This window comes from Salvia hispanica, chromosome 2 (assembly GCF_023119035.1).
Source record: "Salvia hispanica cultivar TCC Black 2014 chromosome 2, UniMelb_Shisp_WGS_1.0, whole genome shotgun sequence".
Lineage (NCBI taxonomy): Eukaryota > Viridiplantae > Streptophyta > Magnoliopsida > Lamiales > Lamiaceae > Salvia > Salvia hispanica.
The window spans coordinates 27,461,120-27,484,200 of record NC_062966.1 but is presented as its reverse complement, the minus strand read 5'-3'; the positions used below and the strand labels follow the sequence as shown (position 1 = coordinate 27,484,200).

Genomic DNA, 23,081 nt, shown 5'->3' with positions numbered 1-23,081 from the left:
TCAACTAAAGAATCTCAGCTTCTTCCCTTTAAAAAAATAAAAAAACAATATATACTCACCAAGATATGCAATCACTCAGAAAACTAGGTGTCCATCTACTAATTCTAACTTCCACAGGCCCCTGTATGCAAATATAAATTCCAACAGGACCACATTGCAAGAAAGTAAGTAGCCACTAATTTCGGTTCCCTGCCTCCAAGTGCACATATACACAAAATCCAAGTCAAATACCAAACCCAATCCGAATCTCCCACGTCACCCTTCATATATAAGTCTATCAAAAACACTAATATTCATTGGCTTGGCTCAGTACACCGAATGCAGTCAATGACTCCCAAACGACGCGTCCTTTAAATTTGGAAGCGGGTACACTTTACTCGCACTCTCCCTTTCTCTCACTTGCTCTCTTTCTCTCTCACACACACACGCACTATTTTCTCTATCAAAAAACGCGACTCTTTCTCTCTCTAGAAAGCGAAAAAAAGGATTATTTCGAAACGGATCCAATTCCAAATAACGAAACTGACCCCAAAATAATTAAAAAATAGCCCCAAATTGTTTTTTACCCCCAAAACCGAATAGGAACCCTAACCCTAGCCGCAACCGAGAACGAAGCAGATGCGTTCAATCTCTCTTCCCCCTCCGCGCTTCTTCTCCTTTTCTCTCTGTTAGAGCCTGTATTTCGTAGGACGGGGATTGAATTTTTCGGAAATCGTTTTTATTTAGGGTGAAATTAGGATTTTAGGGCTTGTTGTTGTTGGGAATGGTATGGTGCAAGGGCGGCGGTAGTGGAACGCGATGACTGGCGGCAGATGCCAGAGGCGGAGGAAGGGGATGGCCGGTGGTGGTAGGGGCGCCGCCCAGGCGAAGGTAATTGGTTCGAATTGCGGCAGCCCTAATTTGAAGCGGGAATTTACGGAAAAGCCCTCGTATTCTTTGGAATTTACGAAATTGCCCCCGGCTTGTAGAGTTGAGCTTGGTTTGTATGCTCAAGCTTTCAAGGCGCTGTCGTTTCGTTCCCCCTTTGATTCGGAGGACTCTCAAGTGCCCACCGCGTTGGTTTCTAGTGGGAACAGTTTACCTAGTGGGGTGTCGCATTTGTTGAGTAGGCAATCGGATAGTAGGAAACGGCACAAGAAGTTGCACTCGAGCTCGGAGCACAAGAAGTCCTCGGCCTCGGGGAGGTCTCGGGGGAACAACTTTTGGGCGGAGAATGAGGAATATTTTCGTGAATTGACTGCTGAGGATGTCGAGAGGCTTCAGAGGGTTTCGAATGTTGGGTGTTCGAGCAGTGAGAAGTGTTTCTTAGTCCCGGCTTTGGATAATGATGAAAGTTTGTGTAACCGATATGGCATGATCAATAGGATGCTTTCAAGAGCCTGTGAGGACAGCTTGAACTTGGAAAATAGTGTTGAGTTGAACCCGGGTGTGAAGATTGAGAAAGAAGAGAATGGGCCTTGTTCTATGGATATTGTTGATGATGATGAAGTCGAAAGAAAGGAATTGGAAATTATTGAAGAAAATGGTGCTGACGAAAGACTGAATAGCGAGGAAGTTACTACTTCTTGTAGTGGTGTAGAATGGCTTCTAGGTTCAAGGAACAGGATTTATTTGGCATCAGAGCGGCCCTCCAAGAAACGAAAGCTTTTCGGGAAAGATGCTGGGCTGGACAAGCTCCTTGCAGTACGTCCAGTTGAAGGTTTAGAGTCTGTGTGCCATTATTGTAGTTATGGTGACATTGGCGACCTCTTGAATAAGTTGATCAAGTGTTCTTCTTGTGGGATGGTGGTGCATCAAAAGTGTTATGGAGTTCAAGAAGATGTAGATGGTTTGTGGTTATGCTCATGGTGTAAATGGAGGAATATTGTGGACATGAGTGTAGAGAAACCATGTTTACTCTGTCCAAAGCAAGGTGGTGCCCTGAAACCTGTGCTGGAAAGAGGACTTGGAAACGAGAATGACGAGTCTAAGTCGAAGTTCGCTCATTTATTTTGTTGCCTGTGGATGCCTGAGGTTTATCTTGATAACATTGGTACAACGGAATCTATCATTAATATGGAAGAATTGAAGGACACAAGAAGGAAGATAATTTGTTATTTGTGCAAGGTTAAGCACGGTACCTGTGTCCGATGCAGCAATGGTATGTTTTGTTGCTTTCTTATGTTAGAGGCTCCTACATTTTTTGTAAGGTGTCAGGATGAAGAATCTGTGCTATTTGTAATCTGCTGCGGTTTTATAAGTTCATATATTAATCCTTATCGCTCATTAACTGTTGGTTTTATCATCTTATAAGTATTTGATTCCCAGGAAGCTGTTCATGTTCTATGCTTTTCTTTATAGGTATTAGAACTTGTAGCCTTGAGTAAACATAAGTAATAAAAGCCTTGGTATTCAAATTTAAATGTATGGAATGGGGCATTTGAACATTCGATATGGAAATTCATACATATGTGCAATGACAATGATGGCCAGCACCTCTGAATATTTATGCTACTGCTTAATATCAGCAATTTTGTATGATATTCTTTTTCTGGTCACATTTTGAATAATGATCTTTTCAATGCTGATGAGCCCTGTCAAGTGGGGTGGTTTAAAATATCAAGATGGTCGGCTAATATTCTCCAAGATTCTTTCAAGATTTCACGACAAAAATTAATTTCCCACAATATTGTTATTGACTTAAGATTTGTTTACTCGTACTATATCGAATGCTATTAACAGGAGAACAATAGGCATTTCTTCTATTATGGAAACATATTGATGCAGCTGCCTACACTCTATTATTCCTCAATATATTCAAGTGGGGATGACACCTTCAACTAGTAAATAACTGGAAGCTACTTAATTGCTGGCAGTAGACCCTATACTCTTGAATTAGATTTTGTCCCCCTTATTGAACTGAGAAAACTACATTAGATATTTCTGTACCCACTTTAAGATCACTCTGTAGAGAGCTTAAGGGTTTCTAACTCATTCTCCATAGAAAAGATTTCTGGACTAACAGGCTAAGTTAATTGGTACATTTGACCCAAATTTGTCCAACCAAGATATATTAATTTATGCCGGAAGAGTGGTCCAACTTGCACGTGGTTTTCGTTATACTTGTGTGGTTAAACTGAATTAGTTTAGTGATAAATTTTGACCTGAATAGCTGTAATATTGGAATAGAGTTCCTCTCTGCTGTATGGTCTTGCATAGCTGGTACTTCTGTAAAGGATGTTGGGTTTTTTGTTTCATCTTTCTGGTAAATAAGAACATTTTAAATAGAGTCGTCTTATATCATGAGATATCTGTCTTCTTGAAATTGATGATTATGATTCCTTTTGTCTTTATCCAGGTGTTGGTATACTGATTAGATTTGTTTCCTTTGGTGTTTATTAGGATCGTGCAGAGCATCGTTCCATCCTATTTGTGCAAGGGAAGCAAAACACAGAATGGAGATATGGGGCAAGATTAGATCTGATGAGGTGTTTTTCTTTTTGGTCTTATGTTATTAGTTATGGACCAACAGTTAGTCCACCCTTCATATTATTAACTTCAGTGGAACTGTTGTCCTAATAATCATGAGTGATTTTACATACATTTTGGGATGTTATTAGCATGTGCATGCATGTGCATATCTTGCCTTATTGCCCTTCGAGGTTCTTCATGTTGTAATATTCAGTCTTCTACAATTTTTGCACTGATATTGATGTATGCCATATCTTTTAGGTTGAATTGCGTGCTTTTTGTTCAAAGCATTCAGAAGTCCAGTCTGACAGTGGCTGTCAAGATATTGGGGACATTCCGTTGACAGGTGAAATTACTTTTTATGTTAGAAAGCATGAGTGATATCATTAACCACAAGAATGGTTATAAGTTGGTTATTTACTTTGGAATAGCTGATTTGGATCTTCGCAAGCTGAATGATGTTGTTCTGGATGGGGAGGACTTGGTAGATAGTACAAGTTCTGACAATCACCCAGAAAATGGAGTTGCACTTCGTACTGCTCTTCATTCTGCAGATAGGAATGGCAATGAGGGCGTCGATACTTGCGGTCCTCCCAATTTCTCTATGGTTTTGAAGAAGGTATTGAATGATTACCAGAACAGCCAGATATTATATTTTACTTGATTTTGTTTCCTTTCTTTTGGCAGATTCTTTGTGTTACTTATCCTATTTTTTATATTTTGTTTTCACAGTTGATCGATCTAGGGAAAGTTAATGCTGGAGATCTCGCCTCAGAGATTGGTGTTTCTGCTGATTCTTTAAATACAGTACTCAAGGTAATGCTTTGATTAATTTACTGAGCAGAGTCAGTTAAGATATTTCTTGTTCCAGACCAATTACTTTTGGTTGAACTTGCTGGTCCTACTTCCTGGTTACTTATCTTCTCATTATCCCATTTTTGTTTATACAGGAAAATCACATGGTTCCTGAGTTGCAATATAAATTACTTAAATGGTTGAAGACCCATGTTCATGTTGGTAACCTACAAAAGACTTTGCAAGTGATGATTAGATCATCTTTAGGATCAAAGCCCATGCTAGGTGTAGCTGAAGGTGTTGGTGATGTTTCAATAGAGGAGTCTGATATCTCTGACGCTGTTCCAGTTAAATCTGTGCCACCTCGGAGAAGAACCAAAAGCAGTGTGTGGACTATGAAAGACGATAACTCATGCCTTTCAACTGACAAGACTCACAACGAAACAACTGAGGGCGATGCCTGTCTATCTCTTCTTGTTGGAGAACACTCCAATGACGTGCTAAGTGACTCCTGGCCGGATGAGTCCAAAACGGTATTGATACTATTTTCAGTCTGCTTTTTTGGAAGTATAAATGTACGGAAGGTCAATTTCTGTTATATACTTAAGTAATTTACTGTTTAACTTTAATTTCGCGAAATGAAATTCGCGTTGTTTTTATGTAAAATTGACTGTAGATTTAACTCTGATTCTTGCCTTTGTCGGTTTTCCTTGGCTTTAATGAGGCATTTAAAAGTTTTACTTTCTGGTATGCAGGTTTTGCCCGGTCCTCAGCAACAGCAAGATAATTCAGCAAATAATTCTGTCAAAATTGAAGGTTTGTTTTCTTAAATTGTTTTACTCAAGGATACTGAGGTTCTAGACCTGTGAAACTAGCTCTAAAAAAGAATGTATAGATGTTAGACAGAACTTTTTACTCAACACAATACAAGCTACTGCTGTTGCTTCACTCATTGGCATCTTGCATCATTTTAATTATTTTTTACATCTTGGGTCCTGGAATTCCTTGTTTGCTCCTACCTTGTTTTTTGGTATGTATGTGCTTCTTCTGATTTTATTCTGTCATTGGCAGACGAGCTCAGAGCTCTAGTGCAGTGTCTCTCTGAAGATGATCTGGTTGGGGAAACCAAACAATCTCAGACGATGGATGCCTGTTCACTCGTTTTCAGGTAATCTTTTATTTGAGATTCCTTTTATTTACCCTCTCAATGACTTATGGATGCAGTAAGGGGTCTTAACTAGATTCTAGTTAGTTCTCCTTTTAGTTGTCTTGTCTAAGATCGGGTTTCTTCGACACTGACCTCTTTCTTGCATTTTGTTATTTAGAAATGGGGAAGTAAACCATGCTTCATACATCCATCCATTTATCTACTGTAAATTGATGCAGACCAAGAGTGACATGCTTGAAAAAGTTGTATCCGACCAGTCTGCAGGTAGGTTCCTGTCTGCTTCTCCGTTTTTTGCCTGTCAAATTCCGGGATTGATTAGTTTCTTGGCAGTTTTGAGAGATCGGGAAGTTTCGCAGATGAAAGTATCTTCCAGTTCAGGTCTTGGTTGCAATATTGATAACCGTCCAGCTACATCTTCTGACCAGACTACCAGTTGTGAGGGTTTGAATATTGATCAATTGGCCAAGGCAAGAAACCTGGGTATATTAAAACTATCTCCTGGAGATGAAGTGGAAGGAGCGCTTATATATTATCAACAACAGCTCATTTGCAATGCTACTATGAGAAAACGAATAAGTGGTCTCTACTCTAAACCTGTTAGCATTTCTTCTATGTTTTCTTTTTTCTGTGGCATATTAGTGCACATTGTGTGGTTGATTAGAGTTATACCATTTTAAGTGGGTACTGAATATTTTCCTTGCTGTATCAATCTGGCAGATGATTTGATTTCAAAGGTTGTTAGGAGTCTTCCACAGGAGTTAGATGCTGCAGGAAAACAAAAATGGGATGCTGTTCTGGTTAGTCAGTATAATCTTGAGCTTAGAGAAGCCAAAAAGCAGGGAAGGAAAGAACGTAGGCATAAAGAAGCTCAAGCTGTACTGGCTGCTGCAACTGCTGCAGCTGCAGCTTCCTCTAGAATATCATCACTTAGGAAGGACACACTAGAAGATCAACATGAGGTACACTTTTTCTAAAATTTCCTTGATTTTGGATCTATTGCTTCGAACTTTTTTCATATATGTGTTTTCATCCAGGATCTTCATAAGAATGGTTCATCTGATGTAAGACCTGGGTTCTACTCCAAGCTCAATCCTCGAGCAAAAGAGACTACTTCAAGGGCTGCTGTCGTGAGGTCTTCATCTGATGTGAACTCGGATTCTGCCCGGTCAACTTCTGAGTTCTTGAAAGACCATCCTAGGACATGTGACGTATGCAGACGTCCAGAGACTGCCTTGAATCCTGTTTTAGTTTGTTCAAGTTGCAAGGTTCTTGCCATAACATTCTTTTGAAATTCTCTTCAAAGTTCTGATCTTACATTTCTGCATGTTTCATGGACAATCAGATATATATTACTGCTTGCGCCAATTCTTTTTGGAATGCAGATTACAGTTCACATGGATTGCTACTGTAGTGATAGAAGTGCCACTGGGCCATGGCACTGTGAATTGTGTGAGGACTTATTTTCTTCTCGGGGTTCGGGAGCTCTGGCAACAAATTCTTGGGAGAAGCCCTACTATGTTGCCGAATGTGGTCTATGTGGAGGCACTGCAGGTGCTTTTAGAAAGTCAGTTGGTGGCCAATGGATACATGCCTTATGTGCTGAAGTAATTGATTCTTTCTAATCTGCCATTTATTTCTATCTGGAAATTGTATCCCTGGCATCCTTCTCAAAGCTAAAGTGTTCTTATTTTGATCTTGATGTAGTGGGTTTTAGAGTCAACATACAAAAGGGGACAAGTCAGTCCTATTGTGGGCATGGTAACTGGCTGTCACTATACCTGTCTTCCCCATTGGTCTTTGTTCTTCTTTAGTTTAAAGCAGCTCTATTTGTTTTCCAGGATAATGTGTCTAGGGGATGTGATACTTGCACTGTTTGCCGTCGAAAACAGGGTGTTTGCCTTAAGGTGAAGACATCAGATTTATTTTTATCTGTCTGTCATGCTTCCTACTTTGAAGTTGTCTTCCATGCATAAGTCATTTTTCTCTGTTATTTTGCTTATCTGCAGTGTAGTTACGGTCACTGTCAAACCACATTTCATCCTACTTGTGCTAGAAGTGCTGGTTTCTACATGACTGTGAGGACTAATGGTGACAAGTTGCAGCATAAGGCTTACTGTGAAAAGCACAGTGTTGAACAAAAAGCAAAGGTTTGACTTCTTTCCTTCTGCCTTGTAAATTTTTGTGAAGAGGTGGTTTCCATGCAATATAACTTTTGAGTTTTGTATATGTCAGGCTGACACTCAGAAGCATGGTGTGGAAGAGTTCAAGAGCCTTAAGCAAGTCAGGGTAAGTGATAGCTGGTGCAATATTTGGTTGGTTTAATCTGCTCATTGTACCTCATTCAGCTGTTTTAGATAGTTCTTTGTTAGTTGAACCCATAAATAAGAAGTGTTCTGATGTAAATTCTTCAGCGAAATTTATCAAGAGCTGATGTTTGGTCTTTCTGCTATGATTCCTGTAGGTTGAATTGGAGAGATTGCGACTTTTGTGCGAGAGAATTATAAAAAGGGAGAAATTGAAAGTAAGATTACTTCCCTGGGAATTTTCATAGATCAATTACCGATTCTATATTAATGGAATCACTTCTTATGTTTTCTCATTGTTATACTGCTGTTAGCAACTTCTCCTCTTTCTTGCTCCTATCGTTATACTCCCTCCGTCCCCCATTAGGAGTCACACTTCCGTTTCTGCACTCGTTTTATAAAAATAATAATGGGGGACGGAGGGAGTATATACTAATCAAATACTAACCTAACCTTCTACTTTGCAGCGTGAATTGGTTCTTTGCTCTCATGATATTCTTGCTTCAAGTCGAGACTCCGTTTTGTCTAACTTGGCTCGTCATCCATTTTACCAACCTGAAGTTAGTTCAGAATCTGCAACAACCTCCATCAAAGGTTACACTGATGGTTACACAAGCAGTGAAATGATTCAAAGATCAGATGACATATCGGTCGACAGCACAGTCGCTGGTAAGAGGCGTGTTAAAATCCCCATGACCGTGGATAACGATCAGAGAACAGAGGACAGTTCAACATCGCAGAATGTCAATTCTCTGAAACCACCAGAGAGACAGTCTTTTGCTGGGAAGAAAATCCCCCAGAGACCTTCCGCCAAACCGAGGAATCCCTCCAATGACACTGAAAAACGAACGAGAAGTAGAAAAGTACGTCCATGACCAGGTTTCCAAAATTCATATTCTTTTCGTATAATGTATATCGTGATATATGTCACATTATTCTACTTTTCAAATTAATAGGATGTGCCTTCTTGTTAAATGTTGGTATAGCAGCACACTGAAACCTTCGAAAAAGAGCTCATAATGACATCAGACCAAGCATCCATGAAGAATCAGCGGCTACCAAAAGGATTCGTTTACGTTCCAATACGATGCCTATCCAAGGACAAGGAGACCGTCTCAGATGCCCGAGCACGAGAACCAGATGGAACATAAAAGGTTAGACTTGTTTCGCCTGACACTCTCGTTTTAGATCTGAGACGTTGCATCGGCTGAGTCCCGATGCATATCATCATCTCCCTGGGACATTTGATGCTACACAGGGCAAACAGTATGGCCCTGTTTAATGCCGAAAGGGCCGATTTCACCGGCGCAGATGATGATAGATCGGAACCATTGTTGTACATGCATGTCAGAGTATACTGTAAAGTGGGATTGGGTGTATTTTTCCCATTGTATGTATGTCCAGCGGCTCAATTTCTCTGGCCATCTTATTTCTTTATTTTTTACTACCTTTTTAAACTAAATTATACATTTCCTAGTTGGAAAGGGGGCAATGGAGCTCTGCTGCTTGTAATAATTGTACAAAACCATCTGCCTATGTTTCTTGTAGTATCTTGTAAAGTTGTGTATATAGTAGTGGTATCATGATTAAAAGAATCAACGCAATTTAGTCCAATTAGATTCATCCAAGGTTTCTGTCCAAACAATTTATATTTATTTTGATGTATGTGTTCAGTGATCAATGACTGAATGAGATGTATTTATATCTATCTTATGTAGTACTCCCATGTGTGATACTCAAACGTCTGCTGGTAGTCGCATGTTACAGATATTGTTTATACCGTGCTTGGTAGTATGCCTTGAATCTGTGTGTGCCTATTTATATAGAAATAGGGCACATATAACTCTGAAATCCGAAAACAATCTGAATAGTGTTCTCGATTTTCTGCTCATGTTCATAGCCAACAATGTTGGTGAAACATGTAAATCTATTTCTCTTTACGTTTTTGGTTGTCTCAATTACATAATTGTTCAATTTTGTCACAACAGTGCTTGAAGTTGTTAAGCAAGATCAAGCACAAACTAGTTACGAACAGCTTCCACCACGTGGGGGAGAAGGCTCGAAGCCTCACTTGCTGCTCAAAAACAAAGATGTGCAACCGTAGCAGTATGAAGAAAAACAGCAAGTATAGGAAAGAAAATGAGAATGTAGAAACACAAATTTATGCTTTGCTGCTGTTTCAAAGGACTTATTTCTCATTTATAAAATTTGTTTTATATGCCACATTAATGTGCAGGAAAAGTGAAGAGAATTAGCAAAAAAATAGCCAACCTACAAACAAAAGAATAAATATGTAACCCACTTTTCATTTCCTTTCTATTGGCGTAAAATTAATCAAAACATGGCAACTTCTTTTCCCAACCTCTAGAAAGAAAATACCATAAAGAAGTCCTACCAACTACTGTCAATGCAAAATGCAAGAGTGCATCCCCTATCCTGTCTTTCAGACGTAGACCGGTCAACAAGATGCCGTTTCTGCCAATATCAGGTGCCAGCTATTTTATTATACGGCCCCTCATTCTGCCACAGCCAAAAATCCTTATCAACCAAAAACCTTAGGTCTCCTCTAGAACAAAAAGCAAACAAAATTGAGTTCTCCACATAACTTTCAGCATGGTCCTGACAATCAAGCTTCGGGCTCTGACTCAGAGGAGCTGGAGTCAGATATTGCAACATCTGAAATAGCATTGGGAAGTTTTGACGGTGTAGGCTGCTTGGGCTGAGAGCTTTGACACGCTGCCATGGATGGCCTCTGCTTCATGTACTGCATAGAATACGTAACAGGGGTCAATTAAGACGTACGTGGTGATGAGCTAACAAAACAAATGACCATCTTAGCAAATGTATACATGTCATATTGCTTTCTTCAACTTGGATTGTCTCGGAGTTTATGGCGGATGCACCATTATTCCCTAAGAAATACTACTAATATTGTGCTACATCGAACTAGTAGTAACAAATAAATACTGGGCAGACTCACCTCCTGATAAAAAGCATTAATCTCTTCCTCAGTTAATCCTTCATCTTCACCATTTTCCTCCCAGCCAAGTGATCGAAGGAAAGCAGCCTCTTCTGCATCAGGGTAAATTGATCCATGACTAGACAAGCTACTGTCTCCGACATCCGGAAGACATCCTGTCTTCTCAGTAATGTCATATCTATCACCATTACACACCATCTGGTTTCCATTCTCCAAAACACAAGGAGTGTCAGAAGCATGGCCTTCTTTACAATTTTCTACAGTTGTCTCTGCAGTGGGAGAGAGAATATCCGAACTTGAATCTGAGTGAATGGCAGGAGCACGGACTGAGGTTTTCCTCCTCATCAGATTAAAGAATTCACTTCTACTTTGTGCCAGAGATTGGGGCGATTTCTTTTCCACGGGGGATCTTGATCCTAGAGATAGGGCAGCAGACTTGTTTTCAAGAACAGAAACCCTCACATTGCTTGCACTATTTGATGCAGTCGCAGTACTTGAACCCATAGCAAGCTGGCCATCTTTAGCTACTTTTCCATTGCCATTACCAGGTGCACTATTTACATCCTTTTGTCCAACGACGATACTTTCACGGCCGGGTTTAAGAACCAGAAACTTTCCAACATGAGAGTTGCTTGCAGAATCAGACCTGGTTTGTCCAGCACGAGATTGATTAACAGAATGAGAAGAATTGGGTTGTGCATGAATAGCCTTGGGTGCCAAAGTCATCTCATTGGTTCTCAGAGCAATCTTTGATTGCTTTGATTTATCTGCAGTGCCAGGAACCTGAAAAGTGTAGCCGATTTTAACACATACAATCATCCTAGTCAAAGACAAGAACACCACTTGCCATCCAACGCATTACATTATAGCAAACATATAAGCCAAGAAGTGATATAATGACCATTTACATAGGTTGCATTTACTGTGAATTAAGAAAAGCTAGCTCAACATAATCAATGATCATGATTCATGACAGCGCATCAGTATACAGAGCAGATTAACTTTTGACCATCATTTGATATAGTTCCATATTTAAGTAACTCATAGTCTGAACTAGTTGTAAATATGAATGCAAAGTATAGATTTGGAAAAATGCAGAAGAGATATGGCATGCTCAGTATCAACTAGATTAGTTGGGCAAGTACAGAGCATGACAAAGTTTGCCGCAATAACTAATGTTTGCATGTAAAATCCTAGAAACAACATACTGCATGCATTGAGGGGTAAACTCTTTTAGGTTTGGTAGTTCTAATAGTCTAGCAGAGATATGGCCATAGGAATCTCCCTATAAATAGAAGAAAAGAGGAGTGGAATCGTAAGTAGCAGTGCTTTCCTGACAGAGACTCATAATCACACAGTGTCTCAACTACATATTGCCCAAACTTGATCAGACTAGTAGTTACTAGTTACTACACTCAGTTAGTTTAAATTCTCAGAGTAGAACCAATTCGTCAGCAGATGTTTACCAATTCCACAACACACTCAAATACATAACAAATTACAGTGAATTTGATGGTTATGAGAAAAAGAATAACTGATTCAATCAGACTTTTACAAAATTGGCCTGCCTGTGTTGTACTACCAACAACCAACTTTTAAGGATCTGGCAAGTGGCAACACAAGAGTACGAAAAACAAGGTCATCACTAAAACTGAAGGAGAATTGGATGGGCTCTACCAGAAAAGGCATGGCATGAAAGAATTTGATGAGGGGCACATTTATTTGTAGTCATATGACAGGGTATTACGGCAGTGAGAACTAGTAACAGTTTTAGTACCGTGATGTTGCATTAATTCAGGAGGAAGAAAAAGGAAACTCAACTGTCATAGAACACTCACAAACTTTTAGAAGTGAGTGTGTGCACCAAGTCCTTATAGAGGCCAATTATCTGTTTCAGATACTTATACCATTCAACTACTTTTTTTTTTTTAAATAAGACCCCATGCCTCTAACTACTCCACACAGAAGAAAAAAAGTAAGGCTGTGTGCTCAAGACAGGCGTGCCTGGATGAATTTATCATTGCTGAAGTCTGAAACAGCGAATACAGTCATGCTGAGAAAAAACACATGCTAGGCATATAAATTAATAGAGACGAATTGCATGCTATCCTGTTGTCTATAGGATCTGACAAAACATGTTTTGCCTTGGCTATAAATAAAGTAGCACCTCATGCTTTTATTTTGTAAACAAGAGAGTAAAAGTAAGGGCTTAAAATTAAAATGTCACAGCAGAACTGCTATAATGTTCAAGGTGAATGAGAATTTTGCAAGGTGTCATCATATAATCAGATAATCTAAATAATGTAGCATAATCACTCCTTTTACCAATGGTTTAGGCATTGAAGGTGTCACAGGAATTAATTGTCTCGATTGCTTGATGGCCAACTCCTCAAGTCTCTGACTCTTATCTGGTAGCTGCAATTTTCATTGAAGAAACTATAAGTTACAATGTAATCACTAGCAAAGATATAAATATATGAACATATAAGGAACATTCACTAATTACCTGGGGATTAGCATTAACACGTGTTGCAGGCTGTGACAGTGCCTCGGCCATATTAAGACCAACAGTACTAGAAACCCCAGAAGATGAATTTGGAAATGTAGAAACATTCTGTTGGACAGGAGAGTGACATGTGCCATTATTTGCAGCAGCAGCAGGCACCTCTGCTAAAGCAGATGTCCATTTCTCACCACCAAGAAACCCTGAGCTGCCCATGGGCAAACTTTGAACAGCAGAACTCAAACCAGGAGATGAGACTCTCCTAATTCCCGCTACACCTTGCTTATCTTCAGTCCCCAGCGATGGAAAATCCTTTTCAAACACAGACTTCTGAATTACATTTAGCTTGCTCCCCCGCGAAAGGACACCATTCCCAGGAATAGGTGAGTCCTTGTTATCTACTCTCTGAGGTGAAGGTTCACCAGTCTTTCTTGAAACCAATGACTGAGAACGCCTCAAGGCATTTCTCTCAACTTTACTAGTTAATATACCCACCAAAGGGTCAGAAGAGCCATGCTCCCAGAAGTCCTCAGAAATAGACTTCTCTTTCTCCCTGTCACGGTTTCTGTCCCAGTGGCTCCTTGAGAAACTACTATACGGATGCTTCGCAGAGCCATTACTACCTGAACTACGCCTAGAATTCGACGAAGAACTCCTCTGAAGGTAATGTGAGCTTTCCTTCTCACTATTGCTCCTAAAAGGCCTACTTCGCGGCGAAGAAGTATCTGACAAGAAAAACAGAAATTAACAATCAAAACCAGATTATAACAATCCAAACATCCAGGCAGAGCAAATGATCGGTAAATTAAAAAGTGCAGTGAATGCGTGAAAGATCATCGAAGTAACTTTACCTGAGATATGGAGTGCTGCGCCACCTCCGGCAATATTTCCTGTGCATCTCAACCATTCTGGAACTAATGCTGGCTCAGTTCTTTCCATCAGCACCAGACATGATCCAGTTATTCTTAGAAAGAATAAATTCTAATGCCACAACACAGTACTGATTATCCCCAAGATAAATCCTTTCGAATGTAACGTGCTTTCTAGACCCACAAACAGTGCCTTTAGACGGTGTATTAACTCCTGGAAACCAAACTCTCCCCAACCCCCAGGAATGCAACCGTCCTGCTTAACTGTCCCACAATCCTCACGTAATATTCAATCAACAATCAAAATTCTTCCTACTTCACTCCATTGTTAACAATTTCAATTCCAACCGCCAAATTCCACGATTAAATCGCCAATACACGATCTTCCCTCGCTTGAAATGTCACAAAACCACACACTGATAACCGTGAACAGAATGTGATATGCGGCGAATCAAAAAGGCAAACCCTAAATGACAAATTCCCCCAAAACTAGGCTCTGTCGATTGATAAATACACTCAGAAACCAGGAAAAAACCTAATTCGTTCGCATAGATATCCAAATACGAAAAATCGATTGAGAGAGGGAGAGAAGTAACCCTACCTCGTGAAAAATTCCCCTAAAAAGGGATCGTACAAAACCATATCCCCTCCAACAATCGCCACACTAAAAGTAGTGAAAAACTTCACCACAAAACAGTATATAAGGTCGAATTTGGGAACGGAGAAAATGGAAAGATTGTGAATTCGCAGTTGTTGAGCGTTTTTGCAGTTTACGTGTTTGGCAGCAGGAAAAATGCAGGCGGCGAAATTAAGATGTGAATTTCATCAACGATGGATTTAAATGTGAATGTAGAGAGGCTAATCTTAGGGTACACAAATAAATATTGTGTCTTTTAATTTGATTTTTTTCGATTTTGTGGACTTGAGAAACTAAAGTATATACTCGGGAGGGATGTCAATGTTCAGCTTTTAAAAGCATCGGGTTAATCTATTCGGATTGTGGATAAAAATGGAAAATTGAGCTGATAAAGTCAATCCGAATAAACTCATACGCGGGGCAACTTATGACACGAATGCGTTAGTGATATGACCTTCTTCATGCTGACACGACGGGATAAAAACACAATAACTGGACAAACTTGACAGCACGCGACAACCACGCAATAATGACACGAACCGATTCAAACGTGTTGCGGAGGAGATATGGCCCGACACGACGGGATAAAACACAATAATGACAACACACGACAACCACGCGATAATAACACAAACTGATTTAGACTTTTTGTGGAGGAGGTATGACCCGACGACGTCGTGATATCGGTCATGATTGTTAAAGTAAAGAGTAAATGCATCATATGTGAAATGAGAAAATAAAAACATACTCATAACTCTAATAAAATAATAAATAAATAAAATAATTATATTTATCCAACCAGAATCCAACCCAGTATCATCGTCTGCTTATCAAGTCGATCCAATAAAAAGGCGAACATAATAAGTGTGCGGGCAAACAATATCCCACATTAGAGAATGAATACGAGTTACAAGCATATATATGGGTTACTCCAACTCCATTAGTATGGGGCCTTTTAGGGAGTATCCCAAGAGCAAAACCGTAAAGGCTTTATCGAAAGCGGACAATATCATACTAATGTGGAGTCGGGTGTGCACCACCGATCCCCAACAGTGGTATCCGAGCATGAGGCCTGTGTGACTCAAGGTTCGGTGGAGGGTTCGGTCGATTGCTTTCAAGTTCTCCAATGTCTCTTTCTGAGCTCGACCAAGACCTGTGGTAACATGGTTGATGATTTTTTTTCACAGACGACAAAATTCGGCTACATTTTATTTATTAATACATTACATATGATATGGTTATCACTGAAAAATGATAGCGATATAATTATAAAATCCTTAAAAGCCAGATATGGTTAACCAACAACTATATAAGCCAAATTCAAAGTTTATAGAAATAAAAATAAATTTTCGAAAAGTCTATCATAGAGCTAATATCCCTATTTAAAAGTTTTAAAAAATTCTATGAAATCAAAACCGACCCCTATGTCTTGATTTCTATAATATAAAAGCACATCTATGATGAATAGTCATAAGCATTTTTTTTTCCTCAAAAATATGACTAATGATAATGAAGAATTTTTTTTCGAGGGAGTGATATCTAAAAGTGGAATACTTTTTGTGAACCGATAGAATATCATAATCTCTGATAGTAACAAATTATCGTTTACCAAATAGAATAATAGTGTAAAAATAGATTAACAATCATAATAACTATATATGACTTGATTCTACTATTAACCTTTCCTAGAAGATTATTTTAGCTTCTAAAAAATAATGTTATTTCGTGTGCTGCTAATTTGTTTTAGTTTTATTGTTTTTATAGTAGTAATAGTTTTAAATAGAACGTTTACTTTATTATTTTTCTATTTTTAATATTTATATTTTGAATTATTTTCATATTTTTAGTTTGTTATTTTTTTATTTGAACATTTTTCTTATATCAAAAGCAAACAGGAAATTGTAAAAGAAAAGTTGAAATGAGTGTGACTTGCACTTTGAGTTTGTTGTACTTGTATAAACTTTAATTTGTTTCATAGAAAAAAGAAAGATACAAAAAATAACACAGATCCATGAAAAGTACCAAGAAAATTGCTTTCTAGAATCGACAATTACTTCCCAAAATTAGCATAAAGGAACAATGAAATCTTCACAATGCTTTTTTGACGTAATTCATTGTGAAGGTAAATAATAGGCTAATCTGCAAAAATCTCATTTATTTATTTCAAAATTATCCGTTTTAATTATCTGAATTAATTGCTTAAAATATCAATTAATTGCAAGTGTAACGTCACGTTTAAAGCATTCTATAAATGTATAACCACGTCAAATTTATGACAATAAATTGGCATAGTTTAATGTAATTTTAATATTGATTAAATAAGTCGACGATTTAATGTTAAATCGTGTTAGGTGTTGCATAATTTCTTTTTGAAAATTGTTAAATTACTGACATATTTTTTGCAATTGTTTTACAATAGTGCATATCATCCATTCATAGTAAGAAAAATATCCTTTTGAGATTCCAAACTCATTTTTTAAAAATGATTCCTGCCTTCCTCCAATAATTTTTTCTGCATTTGCTCCCAAATAAAGAGTGATTATAGAGAGTAGAGACAAAAATCTTTGGGTTCAAGTCCATTGATCACAATCCTCAAATTATATTGCATTTTTGGAAAGAAAAAAACAATAATACAAATTGACTATTAAATATGAGACGTGTCTGACTATTCGCCTTAGAATATTCTAGTCATAGCACTAATTTCACTTACTATAACCCAACCATATAAATAATGAAAATATTGTCCATGTAGTTACAATTTTTTTAAAAAAAGATCAATCTATTTTGTAGCCCTTTCATTGAGGATAAACACTTGATCTAATTGGTCAAATTAAACAATTAATTCAACCTCATTTACGATTCTATAAAATAATTTGAAGTAATAGAAAATTCAAAATAGAGTGCATAAATATTCAACAAGTATATGGGGAAACAAGTTGAAAAACAAGAAGACCCGAATTTGGACTTTTCTTTTCTTGTAGAATTATATAAATTGGAACAAAATTGGAATGATAAATCAATTGTTAGGTTATTTAATTTAGAGTTATAGGTAAAAAAAAAAAAAACTGGTAAATGTAAGTAGTATTCAATTTGGATGAGTATTGGTATTTCATTCTATAAATTGGCAAACTGAGCCCAATCAATCGGCCTAACCCACGGCCCAATAAAGTCGGGCTTATGGCCCACTCATATGGAGTTAAAAAGTTTCACTAAATTAATATGAGAGACTCTTCAACAATATTAGTAGCGCTTTAAAAGTCGGAACAAATCACTTGACTCGGATCGGTTCAACCGTGAATCGGCTCATCGTTCGGTCCAATATTATGAATCGAAAAACTTGGTTGATTAAACCATGAATCAGTCTGCGACTGAGAAACCACTCATAATACAAAGTCATTAACATTTATAAACTAATACATGTATTAGATTTTTTAATTTTGAGAAATGTGACTATAGGATAAACCAGTATATTCATAATTATTTCGTATAATTATTTTAGAAGAGATTTTTTGTGTGAAAAGGAGGCTATGGATAGAACCTCATCAATAAACTAGTCAAATGCATTCTTCCAAAAAAAACTAGTCAAATACTTCCATGGAAAAGAACAATTTAATAACTATTTATTGTTTTCTCCAAAGGATTTATCATTCAATATTAAGTTGTTTTTCTGAAGGATTTATTATTTATTTCTTACGCAGATAAATTATTAATCATGAATTAAAGGTTAAGTTCTTCTTTCTTAATATATCCCACAACATGCAAGAGTTTATTATTTAAACAAGAAATTAATGTAATTATGTAAACGAATGTGCTGCTTCGAAGCTGTTTCTCTATGCTTTCATAATAGAGCTAAATAAAGTATTAAACCATAAATATCCTCCATATGTAAGCTTCAATATAGTAGTAGTATCTTTTAAATATAAGTATTTTATGTGTATGTAATCAATTTGTTACCATGTCGCTTTCATCGATTTTATATTTGTTCGATATTTATTTTTTTCAGTTATCATATTTTATAGTACATCTTTCTCAAGTTTGGTGTGACCATACTTCAGTCAAAAATCAAATTTTTCGGACAACCAATCCATAATAGTCAAGCGATGCTTATCTAAAATAGCTTCAAATTTAGGCAATTTTGAAACATAATTGTCTACTACTTATAAACAAAATTTTCTAAGTATTTAATAAGATAATAAAGTTGTTGACGATGACATTGATTAGTTTCCTGATTGATAACATCTTTAATAAGTCAAGGTTCAAATCAGCATGTCTGCGAAAAATCATTATTAGTCATTTATTTTTAAAAAATTGCACAATAATCACATGGGTAATCAAATAAATTTTGAAGCAAGAGCTTAGCGCCAGACCCAGCCCGGGCCAACTCATGCCCGATCGGCACCCAAAATTGACCTAGCTCAAAGTTCAATTTGGTGTTATTATAAGTTTTCATGCACTTTGAAGGAAAATATCTTATTTACTCTCATAAGAAAAGTCTTATTTACGAAACATAGGTCTTTGTATATATGAGATTTTATTTTAGTTTTTAAATTCTTACTATTTGATTTTAATTGTTTGTAGCATCACGGTGTTTGAACTGATTTTGAATATTTGTTCCGCACTCTTTAAAATTTGAATACTAAATCATGAAATTTCAAATATTTTTATGTCCTCAAATAAATTTTTACAAGCAAATATAATGTTAAGTTGGCGCACAAATGTAAAATTTTGATATTATTAAAACCAAATATGTAATTTTTAATTTAATTTTCAAATTTGCCTAGTAAATATTATTTATAGTTAGTTATATACGGAGTAATTTTTATTGAAATAATTGATTTAAGAGTGTCACACATAGAAATGGAACAATTAGATTTCATCTAATGCAATGACTTGTCATTGAAAACAAGTATTCTCTTCTGTCTAACTGAGTAACAAATTTCTAAATATAAAAATATAATATTTTTATTTTAGTTTATATACTTTAACGTACTAAAAACATTGTAGTACTATTGTACTTAGGGCTGTCAAAATAGATATCGGATATTAGATACCCGATATTCAAATCCGAAAAATTGGGTTATTGGATACCCGATATCCGATTTTTCCCCGATTTTTCAGGTTCGGGATTGGGTACTCAATTTTTGGATTTTCGGATATCGGGTAACCCGATATCCGATCGGGTATACCCGAATTTCCCGATTATTTTTTAATCTTATATTAGTTTATTTTAATTTTAAATTATAAATTACTCCCTCCGTCCCGGATAATTTGTCTCATTTTTCCATTTCGGTGCGTCCTACATAATTTGTCTCATTTCACTTTTTACCATTTTTGGTAGTGAACCTCATATTCCACTAATTCATTCATACTCACATTTTATTATAAAACTAATATATAAAGTAGAACCCACATTCCACTAACTTTTTCAACTTACTTTTCATTACATTTTTTAAAACTCGTGCCCAGTCAAAGTGGGACAAATTATCCGGGACGAAGGGAGTATTAAGTACTCCCTCCGTCCCAAGATAAGTGACTTGTATTCCTTTTTGGGGTGTCCCACTATAAGTGACCTATTTCCATTTTTAGCAAAAAGTCATATCTCTTACTTTATTTTCCACCTACTTTATTCTCTCTTCTCTCCTCTACTTTTCCCTCTCTCATACTTTACTCTCACCACTTTAACTTATTTAAATACCATTCTTTAAATCCCGTGCCCAAAAGAAGTAGGTCACTTATCTTGGGACGGAGGGAGTATTAACTAATGAGTCAAACACAAATTTTGACTTAGTAAAATTAGAATAACCCAAGGGCCCAAACGGCCAATTCCCAGTCCCCGATTCAAATTCTTATTCAGTTGAAGAATGAAGTGGGTGCCGCTCCCTCTCCGCCTCCCGTCACCCTTTCGACTCTCCCTTTCCCTCTCGCCCCTCCCTCCTCCGGCCGTCCACCTCCGCCTCGGCCCTCTCCCAGCAGCCAACAACAAGGCACCCTCTCCGCTACTGTCCCACTCAACCGCCATCCATAGCCACCGCCTTCGCTACCGCCATCAGCTGCGAGGATTGGAGGTAAAAAAAAAAAAATCAAAATCACAATCGGGACTAGATACTTGAGTCCGGTATCCGAGTACTCGAAATCAAATTCGGGCCGGGTATCAGATATTGAATTTTAAGAATTTTGAAAACAAATACCTAAAAACTTCTAATCGAATATCCGCGGATATCCAATTTGACAGACCTAACTATACTTATAAAATTTGGGCCCAATAGGTGGAATTGGTGGAATATTAAAATATTCTCATAAAATGTTTGAGAGTATCGCTGGTGTGAACAGAATCCCTTAAATAAAATTGAATTTATTAGAGAATCACATTTACGCTTGTGGAATTATTAATCATCTTTTGTCACTTTTTCGTATTTTCAATCATACATCTGCCGTACGGGAGAGTAACGTCATTTATAAAATTGTTCAAACCAATATTTTTAAAATATAGTACTAGAATCTAACTTGAAGAATCTACTAAAAAAACAAATAGGTCTCGCCAACATAATAGACGACATCCATCAAATAAACAAACAATACTTAGACTCCTTTAAACATAATTAATTTAATTACGTGGCGATTTGAGGCATTCAATAGTTCATCTTAGCGAAGTTGTATTCGAAACCTACTTATATGCATTGTGTACTCTTACAATCCCTCTAAAATAGAGACAATTCTTTTGACACGTAATTTCAAAAGAAATATGTTAAATAAGTTGAATTGGGAATGGATAAAGTTTATAAAAGAGAATAAAGTAGTGAAATAAAGAAATAATAAAATAACAGACTGAATAAATAAAAAAAATAAAATGACTCGGCTATAATAATACGAAGGGAATAATTAATATTATATGCAATATGTAATTTCAAAAAATATACTGCAAATTTTACAGCGCAATAATAGTACTCCACTACATTTTTTGGAATTATATAGTGCAAATTATAAAACTGATATTTTTATTTTGCATTGAAAGATTATTTATTAATATCTAATTGACGTCATGAGACTAGGGAATATCTTGTGTACGTCATTAGGATATTTTGTTAGTAATTTAAATCGTACGTTGGCCGAATGTCGAAATCTAGTATACTATACATATCTCATCACTCCATTGACCATCGCATCAACCCATAATCTTTACTAATCATCAAATAATTTATTACACAATACTTTTATTTATTTCGATAAAGGTTCTTAGAATCTCATAGACGAATAGCTTTTAATTTCATACTACTGGTAAATTGTAATATTACATTTGATAAATTAGATAAAAGTAAGTATCATTATTGTTTAGTTGAGTAATCATGATCTAATTAATAGTGTCAAATCGGACAGCAGATATCACGAATTATTTGTATATGATACCAACAATTACACGCATTGAGTACAAGTTCGGGTCTAATGTGTGCATGAATATCGAATATTAAACATTAGGTGATGATGAAGTACATTTCAATTGTCAGAATATTTCAACTCCAATTAATAACTTAGGAGTTTTGAGTTACCACGAGAGTAGTTGAAAATATCAAAAGAATATCAAAACTTATTAGATACTGCTTGCTTCTGTCTCTAAAAAGTATGAACTTTTTTTCTTTTTACTCTGTTTCTAAATAGTACTCTATATGAACTTTCGAAATTCAGAAATTCAATCGCTCTATTAATAATATGGATCTCACTCTCCATTAACACAACTTCCATTAACCTTTCTCTCCCTCTATTTTACTTTATCAACTATGCATTAAAATCCATGACCAACCAAACGTTTATACTTTTCAAGGTCAAAGGGTACAAGGATATCCAATTTCATGGAGGATTCAGACATTATGTATTTATGTGTTAGGTTTTAAAATCTGATTAACTAGCTAGCATTTAAGAAGTGTCTAACTTATTCCCCCAAAATCCCGACCTCTCCCCCTGCAGATGTCATCCTCTCGCACTATAAATATCCGATCTTGCATTACATAACGAACATTTAATTTTGAAATTAGATAATAGTACCAAGTAGTATTGGTTCTGTTTAATTTCGAGATTGTGATAATATGACTATTTAAGCGGTAACTTAAAAGAATCTAACACCAATTTAATATTAAAAAATTTATGATATCACTTATTCAAAAAAGAGTGAAAGAATGAGTTAAATCTCCAAAGTAAGATGTTAATATTACCACATTAAGTAACTTATCGACATTATTAAATTGATAAAGTTGGTATCTTTTACATGGCTTCAAAAGGAAAGTTGACTATAAAAACAAAAAAGCCTACATAATGTAGAAAAGTTAGTACCCAAATAATAATTTAATAATTTAATTCCATTTTCCACCTGGCACCGCGTTCCCA

At 36.6% G+C, this 23,081-nt stretch overlaps 2 protein-coding genes across 7 annotated transcripts; one reads left to right on the top strand and one right to left on the bottom strand.

The window, feature by feature from the left end:
* Positions 1 to 400: 400 nt before the first annotated feature.
* On the top strand, positions 401 to 9,939 carry LOC125205419. Of its 6 annotated transcripts, XM_048104338.1 has the most exons (21): positions 401 to 2,140; positions 3,382 to 3,467; positions 3,712 to 3,796; positions 3,882 to 4,069; positions 4,183 to 4,266; positions 4,401 to 4,778; positions 5,001 to 5,061; positions 5,317 to 5,413; positions 5,571 to 5,677; positions 5,744 to 5,992; positions 6,131 to 6,372; positions 6,448 to 6,678; positions 6,796 to 7,017; positions 7,118 to 7,171; positions 7,252 to 7,317; positions 7,420 to 7,560; positions 7,646 to 7,699; positions 7,875 to 7,934; positions 8,184 to 8,579; positions 8,703 to 8,870; positions 9,705 to 9,939. In XM_048104338.1, exons 1-20 carry the CDS (start codon positions 799 to 801, stop codon positions 8,865 to 8,867), a joined length of 4,308 nt encoding a protein of 1,435 aa, XP_047960295.1. In that variant the 5' UTR covers positions 401 to 798; the 3' UTR covers positions 8,868 to 8,870; positions 9,705 to 9,939. The 6 variants fall into 6 exon arrangements, with proteins under 6 accessions (XP_047960295.1, XP_047960296.1, XP_047960294.1 ...); XM_048104339.1 differs by lacking the exon at positions 9,705 to 9,939 and having other exon boundaries at positions 8,706 to 9,339; XM_048104337.1 differs by lacking the exon at positions 9,705 to 9,939 and having other exon boundaries at positions 8,703 to 9,339.
* A 60-nt stretch (positions 9,940 to 9,999) lies between these two features.
* LOC125205422 lies at positions 10,000 to 14,951 on the bottom strand. Its single transcript, XM_048104345.1, has 6 exons — positions 14,670 to 14,951; positions 14,051 to 14,564; positions 13,203 to 13,924; positions 13,022 to 13,111; positions 10,697 to 11,479; positions 10,000 to 10,480 (listed from the first exon to the last, which is right to left on the bottom strand). Exons 2-6 carry the CDS (start codon positions 14,136 to 14,138, stop codon positions 10,343 to 10,345), a joined length of 1,821 nt encoding a protein of 606 aa, XP_047960302.1. The 5' UTR covers positions 14,139 to 14,564; positions 14,670 to 14,951; the 3' UTR covers positions 10,000 to 10,342.
* Positions 14,952 to 23,081: the final 8,130 nt, after the last annotated feature.

Coding starts and splice junctions, on each gene's coding strand:
- LOC125205419 (XM_048104338.1), top strand. CDS start 799: ATGACTGGCGGCAGATGCCAGAGGCGGAGGAAGGGGATGGCCGGTGGT. Junction 7,318..7,419: donor AACAGGGTGTTTGCCTTAAG/GTGAAGACATCA, acceptor GCTTATCTGCAG/TGTAGTTACGGTCACTGTCA. Junction 8,580..8,702: donor AACGAACGAGAAGTAGAAAA/GTACGTCCATGA, acceptor ATGTTGGTATAG/CAGCACACTGAAACCTTCGA.
- LOC125205422 (XM_048104345.1), bottom strand. CDS start 14,138: ATGGAAAGAACTGAGCCAGCATTAGTTCCAGAATGGTTGAGATGCACA. Junction 13,925..14,050: donor CGCAGCACTCCATATCTCAG/GTAAAGTTACTT, acceptor TTTTCTTGTCAG/ATACTTCTTCGCCGCGAAGT. Junction 10,481..10,696: donor TTAATGCTTTTTATCAGGAG/GTGAGTCTGCCC, acceptor TATTCTATGCAG/TACATGAAGCAGAGGCCATC.